General features: G+C 36.2%; 1 protein-coding gene across 1 annotated transcript in view; it reads right to left on the reverse strand.

The window, feature by feature from the left end:
• SEMA3D (semaphorin 3D) overlaps positions 1-21,699 on the reverse strand; it is a 202,327-nt gene that overhangs the window by 69,118 nt on the left and 111,510 nt on the right. Inside the window, exons 4-7 of the mRNA XM_049641372.1 lie at positions 18,526-18,588; positions 9,302-9,421; positions 4,258-4,351; positions 1,348-1,476 (exon numbers count right to left, since the gene is read on the reverse strand). Of these exons, the coding sequence (XP_049497329.1) occupies positions 1,348-1,476; positions 4,258-4,351; positions 9,302-9,421; positions 18,526-18,588 (406 nt within the window). The remainder of the gene's footprint in view (positions 1-1,347; positions 1,477-4,257; positions 4,352-9,301; positions 9,422-18,525; positions 18,589-21,699) is intronic.

Here is a 21,699-nt window from a genome sequence, read left to right on the forward strand (position 1 = left end):
TTGCCTTGTACAAGTGTAAAGAAATTAATGAGTAATCACATAGCTGGAGATATTCTATATTTGTTTTCCCCACTAATAGGGTTCTCTTTTGGCCAAAGGAGATCCTATTGTTGGGTAAACAAATGGTTCAGGAGGTTTTGACTAAAGAAATGTTTTAAAGTGTTTTCCCTTTTGTTTATGTTGTCACTGCTCAAATGATACTGAGAGATAGAGAGATAGCCCCTAGGAAATGTCTACCCAGGCCTCCCCCACTAAAACCCAATATTTATGGTGGGAATGAGAAATGCTATCTGCCTGCTTAGACAGTAATGTTATGTTATTGTGCCCCACTGTGCAATAAAGTTCTATGATAATTAGAAAACATTGGACTATCATGCCAAAAATTGACCTCCTGTACAGCAGGAGAGAATAAACAAAGAAGTAACAAACATAAATTAATTAATTAATCAATTAATTCATTAGTGGATTTTTTTTATCTCAGAGTTCTGTGTGACCTATAAACAAAAAAGTCATCAGAAAAAACAATGTCAATATTAATATGCTTTAAATTCTGAAGGGACACATCAACCCAAATCAATTATCTTTAAACAAAAGAAGTCAACATTATAACCTAACCTGTTTTCATTAGGCTCATAGACAGTATTTGGCTTAGTCATTAAAAACCAGGCTGCAGGAGGGGCATCTGGGTGGCTCTGTTGGTTAAGTCTCCCACTTTGGCTCAGATCAGGTTCTCACAGTTTGTGAGTTCGAGCCTCACATCGGGCTCTGTACTAACAGCTCAGAGCCTGGAGCCTACTTCAATTCTGTCTCTCCCTCTCTCTCTGCCCCTCCCCCGCTCACACTCTGTCTCTGTCTCTCAAAAAAAGAAAGAAAGAAAGAAACATTTAAAAAAATTTAAAAAACAAAAACAAAACAAAACAACAACAAAAAACAGGCTGCAGGGGAAAGACTGCCAACTCGAACCCCGGGCTCCATAACTGACAAGTTATAAGAACTTGACCAAATCACTCTACCTCAGTTTGTTCATCTTTAAAAAGCACATAATAATAATGTATACCTCATATGTCATTGTGGACATTTAAAAAATCAATTAGAGCATGGAACAGCGTCAAGGACAACAGCACACTGTCAGTACATGTCAGCTATTATTATTGTATACACAACAGGGCCTGGAGAGCTGTCTAACTTAGTGGGGAATTATATCAAATGCATTTTATTGTGTTAAGCTAAACCACGTATCCCAAAACACATTTGAGTGAATAATAATGAGCTTCTTATCTACCCAAAAGCAAAGGCAAAAAAAAAAAAAAAAAAAAAAAAGAAAAGAAAAGTCAGAAAATCACTAACCATTGAGCCAGTAGTGCTCTGAAATGTCAGTTCTGATGTAATGGTGGTCGTGAGTAGGCCCAAGGGACCGCGTGAATGCGGTATCTTTGCCAAGGAAATCAGAAGCTGTTCCAGAGTAGAGGTACTCATCTGAGAGGGAGAAGAGAATACATAAGACTATTAAGCGTACAGCAGCAGATACTGTTTGCAATATACTACATTCAGTGCATGAACAGGAGACATTTACTGCTTAACAGGAGAAGATACACTGTGTCATAAGTATCATGTTCAAATTCTGAAAATTTGCATGGTCATAGAAAATATAACTCCATGAACATTGCAAGCTGACGCTAGACTCCTGAATATAAAAATGGCCAAAGACTTCCGAATTAATCATTGCAAGTGCATGCGCTTCACTTATGAATAAGCTCTTCCTTCTTTTCCCTCTCCCCCCAAATAGTTCAAGGATACGTCATAATTAGGAGTTTGTCTTTGTAGCAACACATGCAAAAAATATTAAAAAGCAAATGCCATAATGAGGAATGGATTGTGTAATTAGTATTTACTTAACCGGCACAACCCCAATGACCACAACTTTTCTGTGCCTAACCTCTGCTGAAAGGGAGCTTTCAGCACTGAAGTCATTCTTTGTAATTATAACATGTTGCATTCCTTGGAGCTAATCACATCTCTAATGGCTCTGATAAACAGGAATCCCTGAGAAGGCAAAGATGTGGCTATTACGGCATACCAAACTTCTTTGTCCTGTTATTTATGTAAAATGCATATCCATGTTTTACTGGAGACTGAGAAGTGGGGGGTGGGGAGGCAGAGGAGAAAGGAGAGGAGAGAAGAAAGAGGTCTGGGGAGGAAGAAGGGAAGGAGAAAGATGGGAAGGAGGGGAGGGAGAAAGAACAGAAAGCAGAGATGGGGGAAAAGGGGGAACAGCAAGGATTGGGGCAGAGAAGCGGAGGGGGTAGGGGTTAGTGTTCCCTAATGCCAGTCAGCATTTGGAGGGGGAGAGAGAAGAATGCTGTCCCTACAGCACAAAATCCTGCCTCTTTGACAGCTAAGCCTCTATTCGAGAAACCTTTGTAGTCAACAATGTTCAGTACACCTAACAGACCAAAATTAAAAAAAAAAAAAAAAAAAGCTAATCTCTACAGAGGATTTAGATTTTTAAACGATTAAATATAAGAAGAACTAAAGACGTTTTATCACTAAAATCCAATTTTCCACAGAAACATTATCTTTAAAATTCTGGCTTCCTATAAGTGGTCGACAGAGTTCCTAAATCCTCTGATTATATCCATCTAAATTGTCTCCCAATGAGCTATTTGAGTCAACCAATCTAATAATGACAAGCGTCAATTTCGAAAGGGAACAATGTAAAACCAAACAAAACACAAAAGAGAGAAATCCAGTTAGGTAAAGTAAATGTAGATACGATACTACTTTCATCTCTTAAAGCATTCCCCTAAAATACACGGTAAATAACACTATTTCATTGTGGGACACGTTTTTAAAAATGGAAGAGCAGACATACCAACATCAACAAAGACATTACCTGGTAAGAGTAAAGGAAACAAACCATTCATTTCAAACATATAACACTGTGGATATCTGAACATTTTGTCAGGAAAAAAAATGGTATGTTTCAACCTAAAAATTTTATCTGTCTATCCAGGCTTTAAAACTGTCTTCTTTGTATTTAAATCACTTAGGGATTTGTAAGGGGGGGGGGGGTCGGTCACCAATGCCTACAATCCATTGTTTTTATTAAGGATCTGTCAGCCCCACTTGACAGATCAGAATCCCAAATCATCTATCTCCCTTTCTGAGGATAATGACTGAACATTAGTCATACAATTTTCAAAACACACAAAAACACACACGCTTTCACTTCAAAGGAAGATCACTAGTTCTCACTAGGTGAAAATTAAAATGCCATGGTGCTTCACTCTTATCGTCTATTCAAACATTTGATAGACAAGTTAAATAAAAAGAGAGCAAAATCATGAACGAAACCAAGACAAAAGGAGTCCTTATAATGGTTGAAATTCAGAGGTCATGCCGACATTCCTCTGAACAGACTTCAGACCACACGGTACTGCGTGCTTTAAACAGGATAGTCACCTCTCAATTTGAATTTATGATGTAGACAAAGCAAGAGAAGATTGAATATGTTCACAAACATTTTGCATTTCCATGAATACAATCAAGTTAGGGTGAAATTGGAAGAAAAAGTCTTACAACATTCTATCATCTGTATTCTATACTATCTGTATTCTATCATTTGTTTTATTAATTTATCCACTATATCTTACTATTAATTCTTCCACTCAATTCTTCAACATATTTTGTATTTTATCATCTTTAAAGAATTGCTAAATTTAACTTCCAAAGTAAGCCAAACAGGACATAGTGTAGTATAAGAAAATCTGCCATCTAAATACAGAATTATAGAACAAGTAAGTACGTGTCATTTGCATTAAAAAGAATTCAACCAGAAGTTCATTTAAAAACTGTGCAGAGGGGTGTCTGGGAGGCTCAACGGGTTAAGCGTCTAACTCTTGACTTTGGCTCAGGTCATGATCTCACGGTTCATCTCATGGTTTGTGGGTTCCCAAGCGCAGCCCTACTTGGGATTCTCTCACATGCTCTCTTTCTCTCTCTCTCAAAATAAATAAATACACATTTAAAAAAATAATGAAAGTAAATAAAAACTGTGTCGAAATGAAAGATTGCTGGGGCCTCACCTAAGGATAAGGATGCTAAATATAGAGACTTGGCACTAAAATACTGTAACCAAATAGCCAGTGAAAGAGTAATCCAAAATAATCTTTAACACAGCAAGAAACTGTGGTTTAATCTACACATACCTTTTCAGAAAATCACCTAAAAGCAAGAACAGCCTGCCGTTGCTCTTACCTGTCATTACCGAAGCAAAAGGCTGCTGAGGATCAAAAGGACATTTCAGTCTGCCAGACTCCAAATTATGTGTGTCTAGTTTGAATATAACTTCCTGTTATGAGAAATATTAACACAAGTGAGATTTTTTAAAACAGCAGAATCAGCAAGAAGATAGGAGATAAGAACTAAACTCTAACTCATTAATTCAACAAAAACTGATTGAATATAGCATGTGCATCAGGCTGTGCTCCTTAACTCTTTAGCAAATATTATTTCTGGCATGGCTCAATTCCCATGGCTTGGTCTGTGTTTGCCCAAAGTAGTAATGATAATACTGAATTAATTTTTCAATCGGAAGTGGTAATGCAATCAATTCACTAAGTCTGGACCGCTCTCATTATCAAAATCACCATCAAGCATACATATTTCTTAAGCCTCAAAACAAATTCACTGAGGCTAATAAGCTAATTTCCTCATTTAAGAAATGAATTTATGGGGAGCCTGCCTGGCTCAGTCAGTGAAGCATGCAACTCTTGATCTCGGGATCATGAGTTCAAGCCCCACGTTGGGTGTATAGAGATTACTTTAAAAAAGAAAAAAAAAAAGGAAGAAATTAATTTACTATAATAATTATACTTTCATTACTATTGCAGTTTGTTTACTCAAGCATCTGCAACTATACCAAAATAAGCTTGTGACATTTTGTGATTTTAGAGACATAAAAGCATTCTAAGACAGGGAGTACATTTACAGAGCTGTTGATACATGTGGGCCAAAAAAAAAAAAAAAAACCCTGTTGTAGTATTTTCACTATTATGAAAACACTGTACACATTAAAACCACATAGTTATTTTGGCTGAAATATCTATTTTTATAATAGTGGCCACAGACAGAATGACATTGGCAGACTTTTAATATTCAGGAAAAAACAACATCTTAAGTTGAACTTTCCAAGAAAAATATGAATGTATAATGAATATGGCCCCATGAGTTTGAGTGTTTCATAACAGACAACACTACCATCCAGCAGAAAGGCTGACTCACCCCACATATGCACTAGTTAGAGAATCTCAGCATTTCAGACATTTTCTCTAGATGGTGTATCTACCAAGTTATATCAGAACACACATGTAATAAGAAAGGAATATTTAAAACTACTTATCTAGAAAGTAAGCAAGAAAGTAAAAAGGATAGAGGAAATTGGATTATTTGTTGTGTGATGTCGTCATTTCAGATTTGTGTATTTCTTCTGAATGGAACCAATAGTAATTACCACCTAATTAAAAAATAGTGGTAGCAATTTAACTAGCATGATTGTCAAATGCTATTTCATCGTTTTAAGTAAATGCACTTTAATGCGAACAGGAAAAGTCCCTGCTGTTAATAGGTATTAACCATGGGCCAGGAAATTTATGTACATTATCTCACTGAATCCTCACCATAAGCCGAAGGACATAGCTACTTTAAGAGTTCCAGCTTTACCAGTGGAATACTGAGGCTAGAAGGGGTTAAGTATCTTGTTCTGTATCATATAGCTAGTAAGAGGCAAAGAACTCTCAAGGTTGTCCCCAAAATTCATGCTGTTAACTAATTTCATCTAAGAATTTCAAACCCGTGGATTTAAAAACGTGTTGAAATCAACTTGTAGACCCACCATGACCGTGTAATATGGTCAAATCCAAGTATGTTTGGTTAGAACAGGCCAGCTAATGACAACCTGTGATAGTGTAGCCTAAGCACGAAAAAAGTCCAGTGAGAACACATTTAGGGCATGCTTCCCAACTGGGAATGGGGCTAGAGATATGTCAGGGGGAAAAAAACAAAAACAAAAACAAAAACAAAAAAACAAAAAGACACCTGCAGACAGTGGCTCTTATGTATGTTTAAATATCATTAAGAGCACATTATTTTCCATAGGTCAAACAGAACTGTAGACCCTAAAGCCTATAATGGGATATTGTAATGGGACAGGAAGTAAACTGAATCCTGGTGTGCCAGAAGATTATAGTAGAAAGCTAAGAAAGAAAAACCAAGAAAACCAGAGAGTGGCACAGTTAATCAAAAGTACTGGATAAACGCTCATAATTGTACAGACTTCTGTTTTTAAGATGTTTCACTTTATTCAATTCTCAAGATAAGTCCATAAAATTGGTATCCGTGAAGGCTTAGTTCAAGGTCTCTCTTATAATCGCCTGAGGCAAGAAAATATCAGGAAAGCAAGTTTCCTTAAGCCAGAGTCAAGGACACCAATAAGAATATCATGTAAAAAAATCATGGTTGATTAAACTTGCCTTTCCAAGATAAATGGACTAAATTACATGACGCTAACTTTTGAGACAGCTTCAGTTTTATAAGACTTGTCCTATTAAATTCCCTAAGCCTAATTAATTAAGCAAAATGTACCTATCTAAGCTGTGCACAGACATATGTTGTTGAAGTAGAGAGATAAGCATGATAGGAAACATTTAATCAACATAGCAACGAGGCAAAGTTATTATTAATACCACCCACAATTAAAGAGATATGCAGCAGCATAGGGGAGATCCCAGAGCAAAGAACACACTTACAATGTAATTACTCAACAACTATCAGGTATTCTCAGTGTCACGGAATATATATATATATATATATATATATATATATATATATATATATACACACACATATACACACACATACACACACACAGAATAATATATATATTGAATGTGTGTGTATACACACACTATACATACACATACATGCATAAATATATTGCAGACATTATTTTCACATGAAGTTTAAACATACACTTTTAAAATCCTTGCCTTTTTGCCTTTCTGTGTTCCTACTGCCTAACATGACTGAGTACTAAGTTACTGGAAGGAAGCAAGTACTTGGCCAAAAGCATTTTCTCATTTTCTCCTCAAAATAACTCTGTGAGATAGTTTCTATTATTATCATTATCTTTTTCCTAAATAAACAGAAGCTTGGAAATTTTATGCAGGATGGATAAGACTATGGAGCTGGTACATGGCTGAAGCCATAATTCAAACCCTGGCTCCCCATGCGCTAACTATTAGCTGTTAACAACTGCCCTGACTTCTGTCCTGAAATCCGGATCCAAATGCCCAGTTGGTATGACCTGCATTTGTCAGATGCAGAATGTACAAAACCAACTTACCATTTCCCTCCCAAACTTATTACTATTCTCACCTCAATAAGTAATACCACTCTCCGATTCACTGCCAAAGACAGAAATCTGGCATTCATTTGAGGTTTTTTTTTTTTTTCCTCTTTCTTCTCACTGTCCCAGCCACACTGCACAGTAGTAGTCCTCAGAAAGGGACTTCCCATACTTCTCTCCTCCATCCCTTCTATATATTGCTGGTTCCTCTTTCCAGCCACTTTAGGAGCAACTTTATCTAATAATCTAAGAGCCTTCTAAATTCGTTCTGGAAGGACAAGGAATTCCTGGGACTCACAATTCATTTAAAAAGTTAACCATCTTCAAGCAGCATCGCCGTGCAATTACCTGTACTCCTGACCAATGGAAAACACACAAGATTCCATATCCCTGCTCACTCATAATTCTCGCGTTCACAGAACTTATAAATCTGACTGCCCCGGGGCTGCTTGACAGTCCCAAGCTAAGTAATTAGCTCCATCTAAATTCCCTTTCAGCACTTGTGACTTTTAGGAGTTAAAGAACACTATTTGCACCCCTCAGCAAGTTGTGAGTTTGGCCTTTAGCCTCAGGCCTCAAAACACATCCAAGCTGTGGGGCTATCTCATATAATTACACCCTATGCTATGAGCTACTGTTATATATTACCCTTCATCAAAGCTAGGCAAGAGAACATTACACCAGCAACAAAGAATGATGGATTCAAGTTGCCAAGTCTCCTAGTGGTTCAGAGATTTAACTATGAAAGTTGCTTTATTTTCAAACGGTTGAGAATGGGCTGGTTAGACAAGTTGGTTAGAGAGAAAAATTAATCCAGCCACAGCTGTGGGTTTGATCTCTGCATGAATCAGTTAAATCAATGTAAAGAAACTTGTTCCATACGCCTAGACTTTGCTTTCAAACACACAGCCGATTATCCTGCAAATATGCGTGGTTATTCACAAGTAGTATATACATAAACATAAGGATGACAGTACAACCCATCAAACCCATACAAAGAAGCAATTTAGAGTATGTATTCTGAATCTCAGGTGGGCATGCTTGCTTTGGAGACAGACTGCTTTGGTCCAATTCCTTGCCAGACCACTTATTAGCTGGGAGATTTCAGGCGTGTTATTTAATTCCACTGAGACTCCATTTTTACTAACTTGTAAGTTGGGAGTTACAAAGGTATTAACTTCAATTAAGAGTGTCGTGAAATTTCAAAGAAACCATCCATGTACAGTGCCTGGCACAGTCCATGACCCAAAGAAGGTGCTTTAATGTATTAGTTATTAATTAACTTACTGAAATCTGCATGCTTCTCATTTATTAAAATGCTCACTGATAGCTGGAATATATTATTCCTAATTTAGTACAACCTTTATTTCTACTATGTCAATTTGATCTGGCAGAAATCATGAGTTCAGTGTGCTAATGACTATTTATACGATTTTAAGACAATAATTAAAATCCTCTGTGCTTAGTGTGCACCATTGTAACCATACGTAACAGGTCCAAATTTGCCAAATGGGGAAAATGAAATTATTTATAAGATACAATTCCACTGCAAGGCCTTATGGGATGTGGATTTTTACTAACAGCAACATACTATATAGATCTAATTATAATGGAAACTCAAGAGAAAATAACGACATACATAGAGCCCACAGAAAACAAGCACTTTCAACATTATGCCCTTTTAATTTTAATCTTCTCATTAAAAAAACTTCTAATAAAAATGTTATTAGGTACATAAAGTGTATAATCAAAATGGCAATCCATCAGATGGTTGGGAACGTGAGTTCTTATAAACTGTATGCTTCAAATTTTATATTCAAATCTGACTGCTTCATGTCAAAGACATTAAGTAACATTATGACAACTAACTGTTTTCATTCTATTTCATTATATTACCTCCTTGTAGACTCCAAGATCAATATAACCACATATTGGATGAAATGCTCCAGTTCCACACACATAAATGTGAGTTTTGTTGTAGGGCTGAAGTACACGGATGAAATTTGCACATTCTGTCTATTGGACACACAAAAAAATAAAAGCATTAGCACACAATTCACATTTTTGAAAGATTATGATTCATACCACCTGCTTTCCAAGTAGATAAATTATCAAGAATAGCAGGAAAAATGAAAAAAAAAAGATTTATGAGAAGTCTTTAAACATCTGTTTTAGCAAAGGAGGCAAAACATATTAGAAACTGCCTTAAACGAGCGACTGAACCTGTCTGAAGTTTTACAGGTTTTGAACTAATCAGGGTCTTAGAACATACATCTCTATAGGTATTCAAGGGGCCCAGAGAATGTATATAAACAGAATGAGATATCCATACGTTGCTTCATGAATCACCTAGAGAACAAAACCTGTCACATTCTGATGTTCCCACATTGTCTACTGCTTACAATATCAACTGTCTCAGCTCCACTGAGCAAAACACTGAACACAGACGTGTATTCCCATATATGTAATCCATTCTTATTGGGTGGAATGCCCTATTACTTTATTTCCACTTATTTTCAATGTTACAGAGCCTTTAAGACTCTAACTCCTGCTTGTTCTAAGAATCTTTTGTTTTTCCCATACGTATTTTTACACGGGCTCAAAGTTTTGAAGAGATTTATAGATTCCTGCTTGTTTTGCATATGCTTAGTCTTAGAAATATTTCTTTGCATTATTATTATTATAACTTAATTATTATCTTAGTTACTTATAAATAGTGACTCAATATTTCAGAGTAGTCATTTCTGTTATCATACATTACTTTTCTATTTACCTCTGATAAATAATTCCTTATCTTTACATAATTATCGGGAATGATCTTAACTACGGCTTCATGGTTCCCAGACCCCAAAACCCTTGAGAAAACACGGGCTGGAGTATACTTTTATTCTAGATTGATTCTATCTAGGAGATGAGTGAGTGTTCACTAAGGAAGGAAGAAACCTAATGAAGCCACTGGGATTCATAGGAAAAGTCTAGTTCTTTCCTACCTGAATGTCCACGATTTCCTCACCAGTCAGACCTTGACCTAGTGGTCACTCTTATTGGGTTGTTAAGAAGGAATGTATTACCAAAAACCCCAACACCAAAAAACAGTGACCTAGTGGCTTTTAAAATTACATAAAATTTTCAAAAGCAGACAACTTAATTGACAAGATTCTTATGTGAATTGTTAAATGATGTAACATTAATAATTATTATTTACCCTGATTTTTTTAAATTATGTTTTTATTTTATTTTTGAGAGAGACAGAGCATGAGTGGGAGAGGGGCAGAGAGAGAGGGAGACACAGAATCCGAAGCAGGCTCCAGCCTCCAAGCTGTCAGCACACAGCCTGACGCGGGGCTCCAACTCATGAGCCGTGAGATCATGACCTGGGCCGAAGTCGGACGCTTAACAGACTCAGCCACCCAGGCACCCAACCCTGATTTTGATCTAAATAAAATATCACTATCCCAGTGGCTACCCAGATTTGAGAGTGAAAAGCTATGTCTGCATCTCTGTGGTACAGAGTTCCTCGTCCTTAGTACTTCCTTCAGCCAGCTCGCCTTGCAGTTTGATGTCTTGAGATTTCATAGATGCCAGTTAATAAAAGATGTACATTCTAGCCTAGAAGAATGTCACAATGAACTCATGGGGCCTTCTGTTCTCTGCTTCGCTATAACCAAAGCAGTTGCTTAAGACTATATGAAAAGACAGTATCACTATCAGTCCCTTGGGCACCTACACAAGAAAAGGATGTTTTTTTATCAAGCGGGCAGACTTCGCACTCTCTAATGGGGCCACTGCATATGGTTACTTAGGTTGTATGCTGAAAAAACAAACAAACAAACAAAAAGGCACATCTAAATGTGCAAATCACACTATCGACATCTTTATCATTTTGAATATTTTCATATGTTTTGTATATGTTCTCATATATTTACTATATGCAAACTCTTAATAAAAAGGAAATTATTTACTTATCTATCTTTTATTTTATTTTATTAAAAATTTTTTTTTACATTTATTTATTTTTGAGAGACAGAGAGAGACAGCATGAGCAGGGGAGGGGCAGAGAGAGAGGGAGAGATGGAATCAGAAGCAGGGTCCAGGCTCCAAGCTGTCAGCACAGAGCCTGATGTGGGGCTCAAACCCACGAACCGTGAGATCGTGACCTGAGCCGAAGTCGGACGCTTAACCGACTGAGCCACCCAGGCACCCCTCTAATATTTATTTTAGAGAGAGACAGTGTTTGAGTGCGAAGAGGGACAGAGGGAAAAAGAATCTTAAGCAGGCTCCATCTCAGTGCAGAGCCTGACGTGGGGCTCGGGCCCACGACTCTGGGATCACGACCTGAGCTGAAATCAAGAGTGTAATGCTCAACCCATGGAGCCACCCAGGCACCCCTAAGAAAGGAAAAATTTAAATTCACTAAGACAATTTTCTAGCAAATAGCCTTGCTTAACAAAATCCTATTGTGTCAGTTTTCCACCTTTCTATCAATGTGTCTGATGGAGAGAACTTATTTTCTATGTGCACAAAGGCACCATAGGGGACTCGCTTCGTGTTCTTTAATATCATGTTAGGCAATCTCAAATGCAAATCTAATTCCGACAGTACATATGCCACACTAATGAGTTTGAACAAATAACAGAGATGAGAGCAGCCAAGACAAAAAGTGGAAAAAACGTCTGTGATCACCAGATAAGGTGTAACGATGGCTTCCTCACTATGATGACAGGTTTTAGTATTCTCCGGCCTTTATTTGGCTCACTCATGCTCACCGAAGGGACTTTTATTTCTTGATCTTTCCCCCACAAAGAGATTTATGCAAGGTAAGATCTATACAAGGAACAGTCCACAGGAAAGGGAAGAGCAGAATTATACTGCTGGAGTGAGGAGAGATGGATTCACTGCCCATTATTTCATCATTTTTTTAAAAAGCTCAGTTTTACGAACAGTCATAGAATTTAGAGGGTAATTGTTGTGAACTGAGTATTTGTGTCCTCCAAAACTCATTGGTTGAAACCCTAAGCCCCTCAATGAGATGGTAATAGGAGGTGGGGTCTTTGGAGGTAATTAGCTTTTGGAGAGTAGGATCATCATGGTGGGATTAGTGAGTGCCCTTATGGGAAGGAACAGGAAGAACTCTCTTCTCTCTCTCTCCCTCTCCCCCCTCCCCTCTCTCTCTTTGCCATGTGAAGATATGATGGATCATGGCCATCTGCAAGCCATGAAGAGAATTTTCATCAGGGACCAAGTGTGCCTGCACTTTGATCTTGAACTTAACAGCGTCCAGAACTGTGAGAAATAAATGTCTATTGTTTAAACCACCTAGTTTACGATATTTTGTTATAGTAGCCCACACTGACCAAGACAGTAATTTTACAAGATCCTGACATACATATTTGTATAAAAAAATAAAACAACTCCCTTTCCAGATTATAAATTATAGAGTCAGAAAGATTGGGGACTATGAGAGACATAGCAATTGTTTCAAAAAGGCTAATAAGCCAGGGTGAAGTTTAATACAGAGGAGACAGAATCACACCTGAAATATTTCACATCCTTGAACTTGTGTAGGAGTACTTTATTAAAATGCAGCCAGTCCTAGAAAGTAACTTACTATGTTAGTATCTGACCTGGTGAGATATTAGCAGTGATTTACTTATGAAATCCCTCCCGCATCCCAGATTGGGCTGACATAGAATAGAACAATTTATGGGTGAGTCCTGAATTGTCTGACACTTTATGAAAAAGTCAGTTCTGCTCAAAGTGTTCAGTAGTGAAGTTGATAGAAGGTAGTTCCTGAAGGCAATGAAAAGGGTTGGGTTGCTTGAGGGAAAAGAAACCTGGGAACAAAGATCCTACAAGATCAAGTTTTGCTTAAATAGCAGGAGCAATGATTAACTTGATTTAATTCACTTAGCAACCTGCACGGCTATTAATGGTAGCGTAATTCTGTGAGGCATGAAGAAAGATAACTTTGAGAAGCAGCTTTTTTAACTTCCCCTGAAATCTGGCTAATTTGTCAGCTATTCCCCACAACTGCAAGGGTGGTCACATGGGAACAAACAATTCAATTAAGTGAGTAATATACTCAACTTTGGAAAAATACTGAATTTCTCCTTCCTTCCTTATTCTTCCCACCTACTCTCCTTCCCTCCAACCAACACTCCCATTGGAAGAAAAAGAGAAACAGAAAATTTAAAACTAGTATCAACTTTCTAATTCTCCCAAATAACATTTCAATATTTTACCTCACATATACATTTATTCGTATATATGTAATTAAATAAGTAAGACAAATATAATACTGAATTAATACTCAGAAGAAAAAGCTAATATATATTTGTATTACATGTCAGCACTTGGAATTTGAGTTTCTCCCTAGACACCTGAAAAAAAAAAAAAAAGAAAACAGAAATCCAGTAACTATAATTCTCTAGACTTATATATAGTCCAATTAAATCTAATATAGCTTTATATATGTTTCTGATAACTAACTTATAATTGCCAATTTTAACTTATTTAGATTACTTATGGAAAGACACTCGTGACTTAGGAATCTGGTTTGTTTTCACTTTTAGTATATTTTGCAGAATAATAGTGATCATCAAATATTTTGGTCATCAGTATAGTCTTTTCACATGCTACAGGTCAGGTTTGTCTAAAAGACCTCAGAATAGAATCCAGTCTACACAGGTAACTGTTTAGGTCTTACAGTGCTGAAAACATTTTCATTAGTTGTTGAAACCTCAAAATAAATACATGAAAATACAAATATCACATTTCTCTCTTAAAAATGGAAGATCCAAAGTAGAAATTTCTACAGAGCAAAAACTAGCTGTAGTGCCAGGACAAAATAAAATACTTTAAAGAAAGAGAGAGAGAGAGAGAGAGAGATGCCTATTTAAACATTTAAAATTTAGTAGCTATAGCTCAACGGTAAATATTTAAAATTCAAAAGTCTACAGACCAAATAGGATAACTGGAAAAGAATATTTTCTATGTAAGGGGATCACAAAGTAATAATAAACTGTATATATATATTTTTTCTGGAAAACATGTATAATAATACGATACAACAATATATATATCTTAAAAATCTGTAAATAACCAGTAAGGAAAAGGCAAACACTAAAACTTAAAAATGAACAAATTACAGGGATATGATATCCTACCAAACATAAAATATTTAGTACTTCTAGTAATGGAAGAATTTCAGGCAAAAATAACAAAAATAACTGTCTTTTTGTTGGCCAAGATGAAATACATTTATTTTATTCATTTACGTATTAGCATTAAATATTAACCACACGTTGTACCCACTATTAGCAAGAGTAGGGTAAAATAATATCCTCTCACCAGCACACATTGCTGGTTAAGGCACAAAGGCATCAACTTTCTGGAGGGTAATTTTGTGATGGGCATAAAAACTTTTATATCCTAAAAAAAAAAATTATATCCTTTGACCAGTAATTCTACTCAGTAATCAAAGATGTTCACAATATTTATGTATAAGATTTTTCACGTGAAGCATCACTTACAAAAGTTAAAAACTGGATATATACCAAACTTCTAACAATAGAGGATTGATGAAATAATATATAAAGGAATGCAGTGTAGCTATTAAAAGTAGTGTTATAAAAAGGAATTTAATGACATGGGAAAATGCTCATGGCAGTTTGCGAAGCAAAAAAAAATGTTGTAAGGGACTATGTATACAATGATTTCATTCTGAAAAATAGTAAATAGATAAGATAGGAGAATAAACATCAAAACGTCACCAGCTATCTCTGGGTAATGTTCATGGGGGAGGAGATATTTACAGATGACGTCCATGTAATTTGCAAACTTTCTACAATGAGCACTTTGTTTCACTTTTAGATGTTCTTTCACAAAAAGAAGAAAGAATGTAATCATAGGACGTTACCCATGGAAGATCCTTGAATTCTACGTAATGTCTCTGTTGACGAGGTTGTGTGCCTCTAGGGTTAAGATGACAAACAGAACCCAGGCTGCCCACATCCTGTGTGTTCTTTTGCCTGGACTGAGCTGTTTACTCCACTCTTTATAGTCAGGACCAAAGACACTTTTTTCGTGACTTTCTTTTGAAAAATATTCTAAGCAGAAACAAAATGCTATCAAATAGCTTCCTGCCACTATTTCCTTTCTTTGGACTAAACTGGAGACTGGTCAAGAAAGGGGAATAGTTCCCTTTTGTATCCACATCTTCCATTCCATCCCCACCCCAATTAGCTAACTTTCATTATGGTAAATAATTCACTGTTTTTCAGTTATATAGTACCTTTGTGTAAAGGGACAGTCTTTCCAAACACTTGTTAATCCTAAAAGCACTCTTGGGAAGTAGGTAAAAATTACTAGAGAGAAGGGAGGAGAGAGGGTAATGACAAAGGCAGTAAAAGAGGTCAATAAAACCACACACTTGCCTCAGTTTTCTGTTGGCTGAAATCTATGCAATGCTGTAAATCGAGGCTCTATTACGGGATATTGAAGGGGAAGTGATTTGAGGGGTACAGTTTGAGGGGTAAGGTTTTCAGACCTTATATGTAGAATTCAGACGTGTAGATCACAGTGTTGTATAAGTAAGAACACGGACTATGGGGCAAGACTTCTAGATTCAATTCACGGTTTCACTATTTATTAGATGTGATATTGGGCAACCCATTTACTTTTTCTGGGTTCAGTCTTTTCATCTAGAAAACAGTAAAACCTTGCATTTAGTATGATTAAAAGGATTAAGGGGGCTTATAAAGCATTGAAAGCAGTTCCCAGAGCATAGTAAGTGCTATAAAAGTGTTAGCTATTCTTAGTAATTCTAAAATATATTATTTTACAGTGACAGATTAAAAAGAAGGAGGCGAAGACTTGTATTATCCCCACATGATTCAACATCAAACTTTACAGATTTCAGTACAAAGGGAAAAGCTTCCCATATCTCTAATCTCGGGGTAGCAGTAGGTGTGCTTCAAGGTTAGAGGTGATTACTAGCTCCCAAATACAACTCAACTGCAAGGATAGGTTCCATATATTGGGTCGTATATGCTCTAGGATCCCACCTCCTGAAAAGTTTATCACCCTTTGCTTTAACTTAATAATAAGGGCAACTGAGTTACTATATAACTGGGAGTAGTGAACATAATGAAATAAGAACACTGTCACAATTGAAACCTTCACTGATTGTTTGACCTTGAGTATTTACCCCTCATCTGCTCCATGGGAATATTGACATTAGTTTATTGGAGGAAATTTAAGCCACCCTTTTCCTATCGTCCCCTTTTCATGCAGTCAATACTGGGAAAATACAAAATATTTTAGTGTTCATACTGTGTATGGCATGCTCTTATTGTTATTAAATTAATTTTGAAGCCTCTCATAAATACTGCATCTTTTTTTCCCCACAAATACAAAAAAAGTATTGAGGATTTGCAGAGCTGAGCACCCGCTCAGTAGGGTAGTGAACAGGGTGAAGAGATTAGAGACATGGGAGGAAGAATATATTTTGGAATAGTTTGATCTTTTTCATTTCAAGTAAAATAAATGTGACAGCTGTTTCCTGTTGCATTTGCTGCTAACACCCCCTGATATATTTCTATTAACATAAATGTGCCTGCAAAGACCACATTTAACATTAAAGGAATACAAAGTCAGGCATAATCAAAAGTTTTCCTTCCTGTTGTTTTGATTATTTTGTTTTGCAGTGTTGTTACTGAGTATTAAAAACTCCATGATAGCAGATACTGTATCCTTTCATATATATTGTTATGGACATATTTACACTCTAATAAGTATTTGTTGAATAAACAAAATGGGTGAACAAACCAGTTGTCTCAAATTCTTAGTCTTCTAAGCTTTCTCGTAATTATATTAGGCATCATATGTCATGTTGTTTTATCACATTGATCAAGTGAGAATTTTTATACCTCATTATGCTTTCCTATATATAACACACACTATTAATTGTTATTAAATATAAAGCATTGCTCAGCAAAGCACCCCTGCATTACTGTGTTTACAGCAACATTAGAGAATACTGTAAAGGAAGCCTCAGGATATCCATGTTTCTGCTCAAGGTTTAGAACCTCTTTTCACCTTGAGTTGCATTCAGGAAGCGATTTATTTTGTCAAAAACAAAAAATCAAAAAAGAAAGAAAGAAAGAAAGAAAGAAAGAAAGAAAGAAAGAAAGAAAGAAAAAAAGAAAGAAAGAGGAAGAGAAAGAAAAAGCAAGCAAGCAAGCAAGTGAGCAATTCTCCCTGTCACCACAGTATAAGAAGTCAGGGCAGAACACAGAGCATCTGTCCTGAATCAGAACCCTTTGCTGAGAAGAGGCAGAAAGAGCCCCAGCCCTCTTCTGTTACTGGTGGAGATAGAACAGGCAATGCAGTGCGGAGGAGAATGCAGAACACTGTGGACAGTGCAAAAGCAATTCGGACAGGACCTCCTGGCCACACACACAAAGCAACTAGGTTAGTCACATGTATCTAAGGGTTTTCTCTGGTCCATAAGTCAGCTTACACCAGAAGTTTGTATTAGAACTCCATTATTTATCCTTTATAGGTTGCGTCATATGATTACGCTTAAGTAAAGTTTGGAGTACATTACTTCTGGTTCTTATTCCAGAATTTATGCCATTCATTTCACCCAATCTTTCTTAATATGCCAACTTTTGAAATTCTTCTAGAGGCCATAAGTTTAATTGTAACCCAAATTAAATTAAGTATCAATTGTGTGTTTATGGTGCTGCAGAACCTCATGATTTTGTGTGCATTTCCAAAATCCATGCACATAAATGACAAATGTAAAATCCTAGAAATATAATATTTTCTGACGATCTATTTTTAATGTTTTAGGTGCATTTCTGAGATTCATGTGAAGAAAATAATAATACTTACAATTAACACTTCAGAAAGTCCTGTATTTCTAAATTTCTGAGAATAGTGTTATTCCTTTTGGCAAGGTAGAAATATTTTATATCTTCTTATTCTTTATAGAGAATATTAATGCAGTCTTAAAAATAATACACTGATGCCAATAATTCAATAAAATCCAATAAAAATTTTACTATCATATCAGTACCAGTTCAACAAAGATAGTTTTAAAGGTTAGTACTTACATTGGCATCTTTCCCGGCTAATTTACATAATTCCACTCGTTCCTTCGCAGCGGGCCAATAAATCTGTAAGACATTTCAAAGTGTGTCAGAATCTGAATATCTAAAACACCTTACAATTCTAATTAGGAAAATGAGTGTGTGAAGCTGAAGAGTGGATGTCAAACTATGGGCATGTTATTAGATATGATGTAAGAATTTTGAGATTTAAATATTTTCCAAAGCCACCATAAAAAAATAAAATGAACTGCAGAACTATCTATTTGCATATTATAATCTTCTAATTTCTTTTCAAATGTACTTAATAATAGATAAGTTATGTTGAGAAGGCCATAAAATCTTATTGTGGTGTCAGCAGTTCAGGTTCGCATCTGTTTAAGTAAGAGATTTTATTCATGCTGTTTTTCTGTGCTCAATCAGAGTGGTGGTGCATTATAAACATGTGCAGCGAATGTTGGAAAACGGCACTTGGTTACAAGCAAAAGTTATCACTCCAAGTCAAAGACCAGTGTGGATTTCCTGGCAATATTTAACGCGTGCGGAGCTCACACGCATCTTTCACTTAGTTAAATATTATACATGCTTCATCTTACTGAAATCTCACAATGACCCTATGAGATGGCTGGACTTACTCTCCTCATTTTCACATCAGAAAACTTATTCACACAGCCACTAAATAACATGTCACGGGCCATGAACATAGTCACCAGCAAAGCCAAAATATGACCCAAAGTCTGTCTCCTGAAGTAGGGGGGTCTCCACCACTATATAATAATTATTATCTGGGCAAATGATTAAGGACAAGGGCAGCAAATCCCTTGGTTCGTAGCTCTTAATCATGCTTTAACTGTCTTGAATTTATTACAAAGGTTTTGTTCTGTTTTTAACAAAGTTTAGGAATTCTGTCAAGAAGGTTTTGCAAATGAAGTTTCAAACAGTTATTTTACTCCATTAGCTTAAAGAAAGAAATGCTCCCTGTTAAGCTACAGACAAGAAGAAACAAGAAAAGCAAATTCTGAGTTACTTATTATATATATATATATATATATATATATATATATATATATATATTCCAAGAGCTCTGATAAACTTTTATTATGTTTCTCACCAATGTTAGCCGAAAATGTTTTAATAGGCAAGGAAAAAAAGAAAATATCCTGAGGGAATGCACTGAAAAAGCCTTGTTAAGCCTGGAACTCACAAGTGACTCAGGAGTCACAAACGTTTATATGGTATTATCTTCATAGTGAGATTTCAGGGTTTTATGTCTCTGAGTAAAGAAGAACAGAGAATACCACTCAAACTCGTACTAGACAAATTCAATAAAATAACTAAGAGTTTTAAATGAAGTAAATGCTGCAAATTACATGCTGCAAATTGCAAGCCTAAGGTGTACCTAGACAGGGTGGCTGACCGGGAGTAGGATCAAATGATGAGTTAAACTCGATGTGGTTCACAATAAGGACCTAAAGATGCTATTTATTCCAAACTGGTTTAATTCTCGGCAATTATACTTTCACACAATTCTCAAGAGTAGCCGTCCATAAAATATAAATAGACTACAGTAATAAAAAATAATATGGACAGATCTTAGCAATTTGCTATTAGGTAAAAAAAAGTACAGTCCCCCAAATTACAAACAGAATGATCCACTTAGAATAATGTCAAAAACAACTAAAAGAAAATAGACACTTTTATCATATATGTAGATGCAATAAATATGTAAAAATGAAAACTAGGGGGTGATGAATACAGCATTCAGGAAAAAATGGTTGTCCCAGACTGGAAGGAAAAAGACAAATTGGTGGTAAGAAACAGATTATTTATGAGATCTTAGCTTTTGTTCTGGATGGTGCCTTTTCGGGTATTTGATGCATAGTTTAAAATAACTAAGCAATTCAAGTTAGTAAATAAATTAATCAAAACGGGCCATGCATAGGCCAAAAGACAACAGTCAATCATCCACCCAGAATCATGAGGTGTTAAATAAATAAACGAAAGAGGAATAAAAGTATTTATGTTGAGAGGGAGGGAGGTAGAGAGAGAGAGGGAGAAAGAGTGACAGAGAGAGAGAGAGAATGGGGGAGGGGCTGTGAGAGGGAGAGAGAGAATCCCAAGCAGGCTCCACACTGTCAGCATGGAGACCCTACGAGCCCTCCATGGGTCTCCACGCTGGGCTTGAACCCAGGAACAATGAGATTATGACCTGAGCCAAAAACTCAGCCGACTGAGCCACCCAGTCTCCCTTCTTCCAGTTGTTTTTTAATTGTTTGTTTATTTGTAATCATTAGTAGCAGAAACACTGAAGCCACTGTTCTTCTCCTCTCCTTTAAAGGTGTCATCTTGAATTTATAGTAACTTTGCTTTGTATTTGGACCTATGAGCTCAATGTATCCTCTCTCAAGGTATTTTTTTCTTCGATGATTCATTTTTATTATTATCTTTAATTGTGATAAGATATCCGTAACATAAAATTTACCATCTTAGAGGTATCTGGGTGGCTCAGCCAGTTGAGCATCTGACTCTTGATTTCAGCTCAGGTCATGATCTCATGGTTCGTGGGTTTGAGCCCCATGTCAGGTTCTGTGCTGACAGTGTGGAGCCTGCTTGGGATTCTATATCCCTCTCTCTCTGCCTCTCCCTTGCTCTCTATCCTTCTCTCAAAATAAATAAATAAACATTTTTTAAAAATTTACCATCAGAGCTATTTTTACAGTTCATTCAGTATTGTCAGGTATATTCACTTTGTGCAAACAATCTCTCGCAAAACTGCAACTCTAAACATGCTGATCTAGAATATTATAGTGATTTTACAGAGTATCACTTTGTATCATTGGACTGAAAATAGAAGGTACACAGAATGCATATCCACCATCTGTCAATTGGTTTAATCTTTAGCTCATTTTATTTGGTCTCTAGTCAAGATGAATATTTCTTTGAGTCCTTTCAATATGTCAAATCCTATTCTTTTCTGTTTTTTTTTTTTTTTATGATGGTAAAATTCACTCACATTTCAGAAATAAACTTAGAACAGATAGTTATGGATATTTGTTCTAATATAAATATCTTATTGAGGGGGCACCTGGGTGGCTCAGTCGGTTAAGTGTCTGAATCTTGATTTCAGCTCAGGTCATGATTTCTTTCATGGATGTTTGTGAGATCGACCCCTGCATTGGG

This window comes from Panthera uncia, chromosome A2 (genome assembly GCF_023721935.1).
Source record: "Panthera uncia isolate 11264 chromosome A2, Puncia_PCG_1.0, whole genome shotgun sequence".
Classification (NCBI taxonomy): Eukaryota; Metazoa; Chordata; class Mammalia; order Carnivora; family Felidae; genus Panthera; species Panthera uncia.